We start from the raw sequence: 13,367 nt of genomic DNA, 5'->3' as shown, positions 1-13,367 counted from the left end.
TGTAACACACCATCAAGAGATTACTATAAGAGGACATGGGAGTTAGCGCAGGGCTGGGGTCCAGATGGTGGTGTGTCTGGATGTTGGGGTATCCAAGCGATGAAGCTATTCACAGGTTGAAGGAGTCATTCGGGACAATAGCAGTGACTTTCAGAACGACATATGAAGTTGAGGCCTTTCAAGAGATCAATCGAGGCCTTGAACAAATTAATGGAGGCATTGAAAAGCACATTGCACACCTAGCACACAGCGCCATAGACATTGATCACACATCACATTCACACAAGACACAATTACACATCACACTGATCATCCAAAGTCTCAAACACAATCTTCAATCTCAACTGATGTGTATACGTTTATCCCCAACACCTTGCAATGCCCGATCCCAAACAAGTTTTCAAAATCAAATTTCCATGCCCTCCATCCTTTCCATATCCTCCAGACTCCATTCTTTCCATGCAATTCCTCCCCCCTTCCATGCAACCGCTCCTCCCTTCCATTCCACTCCTCCTCCCTTCGTTTGATGCAAATATATCCTTGAAAAGAAATCAACCAGGTGTCAAACTGAACTGAAAAGGCATCAAACTAAACTCGGTAGGCGTCGAAAAACATCGAACAGGCCTCAAAATAAACGAAATAGGTGTCGAAAAAAATCGAATAGGCCTCAAACTGATGTAAATATGCCGCAAATCGCAACTGATAGGTGTTCGAAAGATCACCGAATAGGCCTTCTTGTGATGCAGAGAGGTGTTGAAAAGACTTGGATAGGCGTGCAGATAATGCAGAGAGGCCTGGAACCAGTCGAAATAGGCATCGGAATCACTCGTCGATGCGTGTCAGCGGGTCCTGGCTGGGGGCGATTTCACGCGCGCGGCAAGATTCAAAGAAGGCTTTGGCCGTTTGGAGGAGGTCGATTCTATGGCGCTCGACGGAGATGAAGGCGAAGAAGGAAGTGATGTCCTAGAGCCACTTGCTAATCACCACATCAGGAACGCAGTAAGTGCGGAGACGCATCTCGCGGGCCGTGGTCCTCATGGTGTCGATGATGCCGAGCATGGACGGGACGGTCGTGGCGGCCTGACCGTAGAACTTGAACTGCTCGATATGGGCGCGGAGGATGGACAACTGGGTGTCGACGTCGTAGCGGAAGCCCTTGACTTTGGGTAAACCCTTCTTGGCCCACTCGTCGGCGGTCTTCTTGATAGTGGCATGATCAACTCGGCCGAGGTTGAACTGCGACATGATGTAGTCGTTGAGAGCGTCGGCGATGGCGAAGTCGAGCTCACAGTAAATAAGGGATTGCTCGCGAGGGTTGAGGGAGATGACGAGCTGAGATTGGCGAAGGATGTGGAGTGGCGGGGTGGGAGGTTCTTCACCACTGCGAGGCGGCTGTGGCATCGAAGCTGGCGAGCGGCGAAGCGGGGGGCCGAAGGTGCGAGAGGGTGATTCGACGATCCCGCGAGCTTTCTTCATGAAGCCGCCAAGGAAGCGGGACTTGGACTTGGTCGGGCTCCTCCTGGGACCGGTGATCTTCTCCAGCTTCTTTTGAGCTGGGGTCTGCTGCGCCGAGGAACTGGTATCAGCGAGCCAACCGCCATCTCCGAAGAGGTTCTTGGTGCCCGTGCGCCGAGACGCAGAGGGGCCGGCTTGGGCCTCGACCGGCATGTATTGGTCGAGCGGTGAGTCGTCCCGGCCTTGGAGGTCGGCGCGGGGAGGAAGAAGACGAGAAGAGTCAGCTGACTCTTGGTGGTGCTGGTGAGCTCTCGTCGGCTGGGGGAGAGCTTGGGGTTCTCCCGAGGGAGAGACTTCCCCGGGGTCGGGCGAGGAGCAAGCGTAAATAGACTCATAAGAATCTGACTGCTCGCCGGAAGGACCCTCGCCAGAGTCTTCCTCGCCATAGATCCGAAGATCATTGGCTCTCGCCTCCTCGTAGTCCCAGTTGGACCACCCTTCTGCCCAAAAGCTTGTTAGTGACTGTTGGCGAAAATGAAATTCGGAGGAGCGACCGGGATGAAAAGTGAAAAGAACATGAAATGAGATGGAAGATTCATACCGTCATCATGCCCAGGGCCGCGCTCGGCCGCCCAGGCGGAGTAATCCCGAAGGATGCTCTGATGGCGAGCGGACGTCGCCGGGTACGAGTAGTTTTGAAGCGCTGAAAAGCGCTTCAGGCCGGAACCGGGTTGGCCAGCGAGACCAACCCGGAGCGGTTGAATTTCGGAGGGGAATCGCTCCCCCTCCTCGTTGGTGTATGACGCAGTGAAGGGATCTGCGTCATCACCAGTGGGTCCCCAAGGTTGACCCTCCCCGCGAGCGAGGTCGTCTGAGTAAACAGATGAGGCAGCTATGCTGCCCGGGCGCTCCCCAGGGCCACCGACTCGGCCGAAGCCCTCCGCTGCGGATGTCTGGGACATCTCGTTGTTGTTGCCTATCGGCTTCATGTTAGCAGGTTGACCAAGTCGTTGTGTTGTTGCTGAGTGAAGAAGAGAAGAAGAGAAAAAAGGAACAGGGGAGGGTGAGCGAGCAAACAGTGGGTGAAAAGGTCGCAGCAAAGGTGTGAAAGACAACAGATTGGGGAGGGGGTAAGTGACCTCTATCAGCTCTCTCCGCAGCCTCAGGCGGGTTGTGAACCGCGACTGAGCGTTGAGAACCCGAACGAGAAGCGTGGGCCTGGGCGGCTTGGACGTTGATGGGGTCGGGACGGTGACGGGTGAAGTCATCGTCACCAGCGGCAAGGGAAAGGATGCCGCTGGTGACGTTCTGTTCGAAGCGGCCGTCCATTTTTTGGGCTGTTGGTGATGAAGAGAGAAAAGGAAACTCGCCAAAGCCCCGCGAGAAAAACAGCTAGAATACTCTCAAACTCACCTGAGCTCTCGGGTGGTCCAAGCTCCACAAGGCAGTAGGCTGAAGGGGGTTCATAGGGCGACCACACAGAGGAAGGTCCCGCCGTGGTCGAGGGCTGGGGATGGGTGTCAGAGTGAAGAGCATGCAGACTGAACTTACCACGCCTGGCCGTGGCCTCCTTGAGGTTGCCAACAAGTTGGCGACGGGTCTCTCTTGGATCCATGTTGCTACTTGGTGATATTAGCAAAAATATCGAGTCGAAAGGGCGGGAGGCAGGTCGGGACACTCACGCTTCGTCTTCGCTGGGTTGTGAAGAGGAGAGTGTTTGCCTAGGAGCGTCGAGGTCGCCTTTTAAGGCAGACTCTTGCGGTCCCACCACCCCAGCGCTCCCTGCCACCACCTATTGTTCCATCAGTGACTGCTCCCTAGGCCTGCACTGTAATTACTGTAGGCATTGCTGTCGTTGTTCACGTACCGGCTCACCCGTCTCAACTTCCACGCCAGTACGCCACCCAACCACCGCCGCAGTTCTCTCTTCTGTACAAGTGACGTTAGCATTCATACTGACTTCAATCTTCTTTCTATATCGTAACTAAAAGAGTAACACAGCTCTAATAGAAATCCAACCAGCTATCCACCCACTCGGGAGAGAAGGATGGAACGAAAGGCAAGGGAAACAAGTTGATCATGGTGAGATCGCCCAGTCAACAATCAACAACACCGTCCGAGCAAGCAACCAAACTTGAAATCAAAGTCAAGTCGGCGTCTACAATTGGAAGAAACATGAAAAGAAAGGAACGGGAAAGCCAAAGGGTCAAGCATCAAACGGCCATGCTGTCGAAGAGCAATGATGCTAGAGCAACCCGAGCAATCAACCATGCTTGGACCAAGTCCAAGTCCAGCTATTGCCCCAAACCATCTGAGCACGAGGCCGATGCCAAAGACTCGAGGATGAGGAAAGGTGTGTGTGTTCTTCCATCTCAAGGCTACTTGCCGGGATTGAGACCAGATTCGAAGATGGAACGAAAAGCAAAAGGCAAGGTGAGTGTGCTCGTCCACTCCAAGGCAACTTTGCCGAGTCCAAAGCAACAAAAGCCCAATTCAAAACTGACTCGTTCCAAATCCAGAAAGCCACGATGAAATCAAACAAGAAGAGAAGAAGGAAGAAACCTACCCTTCAACCTCCTCACCTCCTCCTCCCTCTCCACCCTCGCCCTCTCCCTCTCCTCCCACTCCCGCCTGTTCGCCTCCTCCGCCTTCCTCAAATCCTCGAGCACCTTCCCAATCCCCTGGTCACACCCCGGAGTCAGAAAGCTACTGCGAGTAGCAGCGCCCCCCGACGAAGACGACCCGGAGCCGTCCGCCTCAGCTTCCTCCTCCTCCTCCTCGCCCATGAGCGTCTCAGAGTCAGAATCCGCCTCGGCGGCCGACGGACCAGTCTGCTCCCCAGCCTCCACCGCCCTTGTTGCAATCCCAACAGTCACAACAACAGCAGCAGGGGGCCGAGAAACAGAAACGGCCACGGCCTCGAGCACCCGAGCCTCCTCCCCGGAGAGAGAGGGAGTCGACTCGCTGCGGGAGGGGGAGCCCGCGGCCGCTGGGAGCAGCAAGAAGGTCTCGCGCCCGGTGGGGGATTGCCCGCTCATTTTTTATTCGATTTTCTTCTAAAGTTGAAGCGTTAGCAGACGAGATATTTTGGTCCCAGCTGATGAAGAGCAGGGCGTGGAAGCGAAGATACTTACGGGGATGTCGTCGCTGGTGGGTGGTGGTTGGTGGTGCCGGCAGTTCCGGCGTCGTTTTTTGGTTGCGGGTGAAGAAGAAGAGAGAGAGGGAGGGAGGACCGGCGGAAATTTTAGGAGGTAGCTCCGGTTTGGCGACAGTATGGCCGGAATTGTGGGGCCGGAAGACGGTGTGGATTGACTGCAGGTGCCGGGGTGGTTGCCAGGTGTTGAGCGTGTCTGGGGCGGCTGAGGAGGGTGACTCACAGCGGCTGAAGCAAGCGGGAAGGAGCTGGCGGGACTGGGGATGGGGACTGGGGATGGGGGCTGGTGATGGCCGGAGGTGAGAGGCCGGCGGTGGGTGGTGTGAGCTGGGAATATGGAGCAGCGGACTGGTGATTATGGACATGAGACTCGAGATGTGCACACATGGAATACACAGGAAGGATAGCAATAGTTGAATCAGGACGTCAAGAAACAGAGAAATCGTTACCATCAAACCGAGGGTGCTGAGCTGCTCCAGATCGCCGAGATAACGAGTGCGAGGAACTGTTCAGACCACTGAACCAGACTACCATCGGGTATTACCGCAATTCCGTTACGGGTCACGGAATTCAAACATTATCGACGGAAGCACATGCCAGAAGACACCATGTTCGAGTTTAATCATCAGCAGGCTCGGGCATCATATTGGAGCCGTCGAGGTTTTGATACACCAAAGTTGCTGGGTGGTCAAGGCGATATGTCGCTCACATCAGTGTATAGGGCTTGGTACCCACTCAACAACAGGAATAACCTCCCAGGATAACTGCTGTGCCGAAGGCACGAGGTAATTTTAGGTTCTTGTTCGCTCAGATAGTGGCCCATTGAAGCCAGACCCACCAAAGACAGAAGCATCAAACAAGAGCAACTGCGACAAGAAAATCCCAAAGAAGAGGTTGAAAGGCAAAGTGATGATGTATGTGCGCAAGGCTTTTTCATTTTGTGATATAAGGTAAGCAGCCGCAAGGAGAAGATTGAGGTGGGACTTGCATAGTCTTTAATCCGGAAGGAACAGCTATAACGCCAGATTCTACTAAAAGAACAACTCTTTGACTTAAACAGTAAAAAACAATCCTGCTCCGTATAATCGACAAAAGCCAACAAAGTTACCATAAGCCCTATTAACAGTCCCGATCCAGCCATAAAAGCCCCACAGTTGTTACTAGACAAGCTCAGACAAAGTCTTTTTCCAGTCCAATCCCAGTATCCCGTTGATTTAAGCCGACCCCAACACCATCTTCCCTCCATCCCTCATCTTTCTTAGCTATTGACCTCAATCCCAGCCAACCCCCTCACATCACCCCTCGAAACAACATCAATCTCACCACCCCCTCCCCAAAAGTCACCTACAACCCCGACCCCGCCACTGCACCCTCCTTCCCAAACTCCCCCTCTTACAGAGCACGAACCAACCCCATCGTCAGATCCTTCTCCAGTTCGAAGCCCAACCACCGAACTTTGGATTTCCGGGGACGGCCGCGGGGTATTGTCTGAGGTTATCGTACCGTGGTGTGGATGGTACTACAGTGTCGAGAAGCTCCTGTCTAACTGTACAGGTCCCGTCGGCGAGCTTCATAATAATTGGTCCCTTCTGGCAGCCTGCGTTCGGGAGCGCCCGGGAGCGGGATTTCCGCCCTAGGCCTATCCGACGAGAGCAGGGGCTCCAGAGCGGTAACGGTGAATGTTTGCAATGGCCTAACGGTAATCTTTGTTACCTTGGAGGTATTGTCGGTGCTCGTGGCGAAACGACCCCAGGTAGGTCTGGGCAGTGGCAGGGTCGAGAAGCTCGGGGATGAAAAAAGAGGATTCGTAAACGGGAGTATGATAGTCCGAGATCTCGAGCGTAAATTTCCTGCTGTCCCAGCAATCATGGGGATATGGGTTGAGTTGGGATTACGTTGGGAGGAAGCAGAAAGGCGGCGTACTTTCCCGTGGTCTCTTGGGTGAGAAGATGGAGTTTCTCTAGCCGTGTGGTTTTAATCAGTTTGTAAGAAGCGGAATGCGCCTCAGTAGCAGTCCTAACAAGAGTTGTTCCCAACAGCTGCAAGACAGCTTTCTGTCCCACCGACAAACTACACATATCTTCTCAAGCGACTTCACCGGACTTCTTTGAATCTTCCCTTCCCAATATCGCCCCAAAAATCACACAGTCAGCTCCAACCTCGCGTCTGTCTATGACACATCTGATATCTAACATGCTTTATCCACGTACATTTAGTTTCATTAAGCAAACAGCTCCTTCGTCATTCTTCCATAAACCTTTTATGTCGCTTCAACAATGCTGTGTAATGTCTTAAGTCTCCCACCCGGAGCACAACCTCACATAGCAACCCCATGTTTTGTTTACCCCTTTCCCCAACAAAAGTGGGGGCACAAGGGGGTGGCTGTCTTGGCAAACCGGATATTTGCTGATGTAAAAGTGGCTTGTTGTCTTCCATGTGGCGCATCATGAACATCAAACCTGATATCAGGAGTAATTACCTGGAAATACATTATCATTATATACTACGTCAAAAAGATCCTACATCTACTAACCATAGTCCCACCAAAAACGCCTTGCTTCGTCCCATAATCCTACATAATAAGCAGCACTTTCTCAGTTCACACCGGTAAACACATATGGCAAGTCTGTTCCATCCCCATCGGCAGCCAGCCTGATGACTGATCCTCCGCTTCCGTTTGTTCCTATTGATCGTACACTTCTTCCACTGCCACTGCCGCTGGTGCCGTCAACTTGGTATGGATGTCTGGTTTGCGCAAACGAGTTTGCGTCACTGTCGCCACTGGAATCGGACACTCCAGCATGTCTGGTGCTTTTTGGAGTTGTTGGCGCAGTCTGGTACAGCCAGGTGTTGGCAGATGAGTTTCGCACTCCCATCCCAGGTCTCAAATGTCTTGAACCACGACCCTGACTCCATGTCGTTGAGGCACTGGAGCTTTTCCCGCCCAGACTGTCGTTATCACCACCGGCATTCTGACCATTCCCTATCCCCAGACCCAAGCCCGAATGCAAACTCTGCCCTGCACTAGAAGGACTGGTTCCTCTCGGCGCATCGTTATCAATATCACTTTCTGACTGTGTCTGTTCGCCTTCTCGTTCTCCCTGTGGGATTCCATCATTAAACGAGTCATCGTCGTAATCGTCATAAGCGAGAGCTGGATCAAAAGGTTGCATGCTTCTCAAAACTTCAGCAAACAAATGCATCAACTCTCGGAACTCGTCACTGGTCAGCGGTCTGGCTGAGAATCGGGCTCGTTCATACTGCGACAGGAAATCGGTTGTCGTCGGTGATGCCGTCAGAACTCCCATCTCGGTCAACAGACCCAAGTATTCCCTGAGTCCTACTCCTCCTTCTGGCCTTTGCAACATGGCGACAGCTTCTGGGTCAAGTGTTGGAGGCAGGGTACGTGAGTCTGGATCCGGTGGCGCAAGGGTGAGCGCCTTGGCTTCGATAAGATTCGGAAGTTCGGATACAACGGTCGAGTACTGCAGGTTCGGGGGCAAACCCGTTGATACCGGTGATGACCAACCAGGGTGTTCAATGTCTCCCCATACGGCACGCTGCTGTTGTTGATCAGGGAGCATGCCCATTTCGAGACCAATCGCGTCTCCTCCCTCAATGACAGACACGGCCCCTCCGCTTCCACTGCTTTTACTCCTCCATTTTCCCCTCCAGCTGGATTTCTGTTTCTCTTCGACGGTTCCCGTATGTGTCGTTACTGGTTGTATCATTGGGTGCGGGACTCTCGGCCTGGCCTCGTAAGCAATGGCAGCGCTCCTGCTCAGCCCCTCCACAATCATCTCCCTGACACTGCGCGGTACATCGCCCTTGTCGATGGGTATCCAGCTCTTGGGTATTGACGAGAGAACACTGCGGCTGATGTAGATTCTGGTAACGTAGATAAAAAAGATGACCAACACAGTAACGACGTAGCAGACAGTGACGACCAAGATGTTCCAGTTTTGTTTCTTTGCGAAAGCTTGCTGGATTAGATCGGCGGGGGTGACGACGAGAAAGGCAATGCAGACGAGGTATAGGGCGTAGTAGAAAAAGTTGTAAACGACGACGAAAAGAAAGGAGGCGGCGGACATTCGGGCCATGGTGGCTGCTGGATAGGAAAGATAACGACTGTGTGGAAGTTGGATAGGGGGTGACTGGGGTCGGGCGGCGGGCGCTATCGTGTCCGCGTCAGCGCATGATTCTCTAATTGACTTCTGCTAGTGATGGGCATGGCTGCGCTGCGTGACGTGCAGTGCGATGGTCTGGCGGATGGGCGATGAAGGCGCAAAGCAAGGAGCTGCCACCTCTGCCGATGAGGTCAGACAAAAGAGGTTGCCAGTTGAAGCTTCAGCGCACGGCAGCTGGAAGTCTTTCTAATCTCAGGGCACGGTTCACCAGCTGGCATCCACAGGGCGCTCGGACATTTCGCACTCTGTTGGGGATTTGCAGGAGTGCACGGACCCATGACACCTGAGTATATATGGAGGGCTCCCCTCCCCCCAAATCCTCTTCCTCTTTTCTTTTCTTTTCTTCTTCATACTTACCTTGATTGACTTTGGGAGGATCAAGAAATTCTCAAAGTATGGCGGGGAGCCTTCATTGCACAGCGAGGAGTTCTCCGTCATGGATTGGCCTTCGGGTCCGTCCCGGTCGCAATTTTTGATGTTTTTCCTTTTTCACTGTGTGCTTGGTTTTGCTGAGCCATTGGGAAGAGAAGCCTCACCGCCTGACCCGTGATTATTGAAGATGCCTTAAACTTGGGTTTCACAAGAGAATGAATTGTCAAAGATATGCCTGTCCCCTAGACACAGTCACATGCTTGCGACTCGAGTAACAATCCAGTTGCTGTCTGCCTGTCGCTACACGAAGCTATCGAAATATCGAAAGATCAAGTGCAAGCTGGATTAGCTCAAGTATCACCATGTGATGTCTCATTTCAGTAGACTTCTTTTTCAGTCAGACAAATGGATCTTCTGCCACTTTCTTTGCAATCGCCTTCGTCGTAATGTGCCCGAATATCACAACTGCGATCCCAACACTCGATCACAAGCAAAAAGAAGCATTGCCCTAGCCCCAAATCAGGACTGGTCCGTCTGTCAGTGCAACACCCAAGCCAAGATTCCCGGCGCCGGGTTCCGACCAAAGCTGCCCCGGAGTCGGCACATGCTGTGTTCCCTGACGGCGATGCATGCAGTCGGTGTCTTGGATTTCACGGCTTTTCTTTTACTGTGCATCACTTGATCCTGCAGATGGCTGTCGGCACCAAATATGAACCCTTGTTCGACCTCTGTGGCTGTTAATCATTCAAGACAGACAAATGCCCGGATAATCGAAGTCGTAAGAAAACAGGTTCCCCATGTCCACAGAAGCATTGAACTCCATTTCCCCAGACAAAAAACCGATGCAAATCAACGGGAGTGGAGGTGGCTGCGGGGTTTCGGTCGGGGTTCCGCACAACCCCAAAACCCCACCCCCACGCAAGCAATGGACAAGGCTGCTGGCTCCCAGTTCCTGGCTGAATCACATGCCAAAAGCACCGCCTTTTCTCAGCTCAGCATGATCAAGAGCAGCGACACCCCGTGACGCCATGATTCGTGCGGACGGTGCCTGGAACGAAACAGCCCGTCACCCATTCAAACCTCCGCTTTTTCCGCTTGTGCTTTTCTTGCTCATTGGACTCTCGGAAACCAGAGATGGGAACAGGTTAGACCGCCGGAGCTGGGCAGGCCATGTGCCATTTTGAGGTCGTTTTTCTCTTTCTTTTTTTTTTATGTTCGACACACATCTCGTGTCTATCCTTTCTATCTTGTATACTAGCTCCTTGCTGACGGACTGTCTCGAGAACTTCCTACCATTCTACGCACGAGACTTGAATTCTTTGTTTGTCTCAGATTTCACTTTGTCTTTGTTTGTGTCTTGTCTCTTGTCAGCAACCACACCACCATCCCTTGAACCGCCTTAAGCCGCATCTCCAATCTCCAACGCCCGTGATAGCACCACAAGCCGCTCAACGTCTGACTGTCTAGCAAAACACACAACGTCCAACGGTCAACGGTGAAGGTGGCCGTCACCACTACCACTCAACCGCCACCATGATTGACCATGTCTTGGGGCGACCATCCGTCAAGTCCCGCCGTCTACAGGTTCTGGCTGTCCTGGCATTTTGGACGGCCTACCTCCTCAAGTATGTTTTCTCTGCCCTGCAACAGAGCACCTTGCTAATACCAACCCAAACAGAGGCAACAAAAACGGTCCCCCAATCGTACGCTTCTTCTCAAAATGCCTCTCCAGACGCCTCACCTTCTGGCAAACCCTCACAATCACCATGCTCTACCTCTATTCAGCCCGCAACTTTTCCACCCTCGTCGGCCTCGCCTCCCCCGACCCCCTAGCCAACATGTACGACGCGACCTACTTCCGCGCCACCTGGATCCTCACCGCCCTAGACGCAGGTTTCTGGACCGCCATGCCCATCAAGACAAAATGGCTCCGTGACGCCGCCAGTATCGTCTTCTCGCTGTTTTACATGGTGGCGGCAGAAAAGGCTGATGAAAAGGTGCGAAAGGTCAGGGGGAATATCACTGTCGATCATCTAAGGGTTAGCTGGAATAAGGGGGTCGAGTCCCCTTATTTGAGGACGCTGCAGGGGTTGGTCAGGCCGAGAATGACAAAGTGGCCGCCTAGGCAGGTGAGGATACCTAGGCCGAGTACCAGTGATTATAAGGAGCCGGTGGAGGGGTGGCTGTATTTTGACGGGCCGCTCAGCGAGCTGAGGGAGCAGGGACATAACCAGCTTGTGCTTGATATTCCTGGGGGTGGGTTTGTGGCCATGGACCCGAGGTGCAATGACGATAAGCTGTTTGCTTGGGCGGCGAAGACGGGGCTGCCGATTTTGAGTTTGGATTACAAAAAGGCGCCCGAGTACCCGTTTCCGTACGCGCTGAATGAGTGTTATGATGTTTACTGCACGTTGATTAGGTCAAAGGGGAGGTGCGTGGGAATGAGCGGGGAGCAGGTTCCCAGGGTGGTCATTACTGGTGACAGCGCCGGCGGTACATTGGCGACGGCAATGACGATTATGATCACCGAAAGCGGCAGCAGTCCCATCCGGCGTTTTCAAGGGCAAACCGACCTCCCCATCCCCGAAGCTTTGGTGTTGTTCTACCCAGCATTGGACATGAACATCGGCAGCTGGATGAGCGACGAGCAAATGGCCCTCATCAAAGACCGGCGCATGCGCGGCACCAACAAACGCGTCCTCCAACGCAAGACAATGCAGTACAACGACCTCGTCGGCACCCCCCACCAATCCGACGACGAAGACGACGGCACACCCGACAACAACAACAACAACGACAACAACGACAACATCAGCTCGGGTACCCTTCCGGACTCGGATTCCACCGCCGTCAACTTTGACCCCGCCAAGCTCAACCCAGACGAACATGCTATCCTCCGCAATCGGGAACCGTGTCTCTCTCCCGCACCACAATACGCCCACGCCGGATCGACAACCTTCCACCTCCCCCCGGTTACCTCTCCCCTGCCTCTGTCTCCCAAATCCCTCCCCACCACACCCCCTCACTCCTCCACCTCCCTCGACCAAACCGCCTCCTCCGGCAAAAAGAAACAGCCATCCACCTCCCACCACCCCTCCCCCCTCAAAACCCGCCTCGCAATGTCAAGCATGATCTCCTACTTCAACGACAGAGTCCTAACACCAGAAATGATGCGCGCGATGATCATCCTCTACGTCGGCCCTCACAACCGTCCCGACTTCAGCCAAGACTACCTTTTGTGTCCTATTTTGTGTCCAGACGTCCTGCTGTCCCGTTTTCCCAAAACTTACTTCCTGACCGGGGAAAGAGACCCGTTGGTAGACGACACGGTCATCTTCGCCGGCCGCCTCCGCCGCGTCAAGGCGGCACAAATGGCCAGCAACGGCACCCGTTACGAATACCGCGACACTGACGCGTTGACAGAAGGGTTCGACGAGAATGCGTTTGCGGAAGTGGCGCTCATACCGGGGATTAGCCATGGGTTTTTGCAGTTTCCTTCTGTTTACCCGCCTGCATGGGGGTTGTTTGACAAGACGGGGAGTTGGATAGAGGAGGGGTTTAGAGAGGGGGAGAGACGGAGGAGGAGGAGGGAAGAGAGGGGGAGGGGAAGCAGCAGGAATGAGGGGGGTGAGTATAGGGTTCATACTCAGGAGATGAACAACCGGACGCCACACCACCAGAGGGGGAGGAGGGATAGCGGGGCGACGGCTGTGACGGATGGGACCGAGGGCGATGGGGTGCTGGAGATGAGGATGAGTAGGTCACGGCCGGGCCCTGCTGTTTCTGCTGCTCCTGGAAAGACGAGGGAGAGGGCGTCGACTACGTCGGTTTTGACGAATGGGAAAGTTAATGGGACAGAGGAACTGCCAAAGGTTATGGTTTCGGGTGATGGGGCGGATAGCGGGTCCGGGAGTGGCTCTGGTTCGGGGGGGCAAAAGAAGAAGAAGAGAAGAGTCAGGACGGCGAGGGCCGATGGTGACAATGGGGGTTTGGTCAAGAGGTTGGCGAGTTCGGATGATTTGCTGGGGAGGAGGATGCAAGGGTTGGCTGGGGGGCTGACGGGCTTGGCCCCTCCGGAGTAGAAAATGGGGTGGCGATTTATGATACCTTTACCTAGAACATGATGGTTTTTGGGCTTCGTTTTGTCTTGCATATTGTTGTTGTGATAGTACCCAGCCGCAAAGCATTTTGGGGTGTTG

The 13,367-nt window shown here is 53.7% G+C and overlaps 5 protein-coding genes across 5 annotated transcripts; 3 read left to right on the top strand and 2 right to left on the bottom strand.

Annotated features, from left to right (window-relative positions):
* Positions 1-308: 308 nt before the first annotated feature.
* On the bottom strand, positions 309-2,971 carry QC761_309490 (uncharacterized protein). The gene is made up of 3 exons (XM_062878098.1): positions 2,595-2,971; positions 2,057-2,431; positions 309-1,955 (listed from the first exon to the last, which is right to left on the bottom strand). Exons 1-3 carry the CDS (start codon positions 2,782-2,784, stop codon positions 964-966), a joined length of 1,557 nt encoding a protein of 518 aa, XP_062733931.1. The 5' UTR covers positions 2,785-2,971; the 3' UTR covers positions 309-963.
* Positions 2,972-3,630: 659 nt separating this feature from the next.
* On the top strand, positions 3,631-4,515 carry QC761_309485 (uncharacterized protein; the record flags this gene model as incomplete). The annotated part of the gene is made up of 2 exons (XM_062878097.1): positions 3,631-3,947; positions 4,002-4,515. The coding sequence occupies 2 exons, from the start codon at positions 3,631-3,633 to the stop codon at positions 4,513-4,515; spliced, it is 831 nt and encodes a 276-aa protein (XP_062733930.1).
* Positions 4,516-7,203: 2,688 nt separating this feature from the next.
* QC761_309480 (uncharacterized protein) lies at positions 7,204-8,709 on the bottom strand (the record flags this gene model as incomplete). The annotated part of the gene is made up of 1 exon (XM_062878096.1): positions 7,204-8,709. One exon carries the CDS (start codon positions 8,707-8,709, stop codon positions 7,204-7,206), a length of 1,506 nt encoding a protein of 501 aa, XP_062733929.1.
* A 917-nt stretch (positions 8,710-9,626) lies between these two features.
* On the top strand, positions 9,627-10,192 carry QC761_0057990 (uncharacterized protein; the record flags this gene model as incomplete). The annotated part of the gene is made up of 2 exons (XM_062872537.1): positions 9,627-9,837; positions 10,000-10,192. The coding sequence occupies exons 1-2, from the start codon at positions 9,773-9,775 to the stop codon at positions 10,190-10,192; spliced, it is 258 nt and encodes an 85-aa protein (XP_062733928.1). The 5' UTR covers positions 9,627-9,772.
* A 509-nt stretch (positions 10,193-10,701) lies between these two features.
* On the top strand, positions 10,702-13,367 carry QC761_309470 (uncharacterized protein; the record flags this gene model as incomplete). The annotated part of the gene is made up of 2 exons (XM_062878095.1): positions 10,702-10,793; positions 10,847-13,367. The coding sequence occupies 2 exons, from the start codon at positions 10,702-10,704 to the stop codon at positions 13,248-13,250; spliced, it is 2,496 nt and encodes an 831-aa protein (XP_062733927.1). The 3' UTR covers positions 13,251-13,367.

This window comes from Podospora bellae-mahoneyi, chromosome 3 (genome assembly GCF_035222275.1).
Source record: "Podospora bellae-mahoneyi strain CBS 112042 chromosome 3, whole genome shotgun sequence".
NCBI classification, from domain to species: Eukaryota; Fungi; Ascomycota; class Sordariomycetes; order Sordariales; family Podosporaceae; genus Podospora; species Podospora bellae-mahoneyi.
This window is presented reverse-complemented; position numbering and strand designations above follow the sequence as displayed.

Coding starts and splice junctions, on each gene's coding strand:
- QC761_309490 (XM_062878098.1), bottom strand. CDS start 2,784: ATGGACGGCCGCTTCGAACAGAACGTCACCAGCGGCATCCTTTCCCTT. Junction 2,432..2,594: donor TGCGGAGAGAGCTGATAGAG/GTCACTTACCCC, acceptor TGAAGCCGATAG/GCAACAACAACGAGATGTCC. Junction 1,956..2,056: donor CGGCCCTGGGCATGATGACG/GTATGAATCTTC, acceptor GCTTTTGGGCAG/AAGGGTGGTCCAACTGGGAC.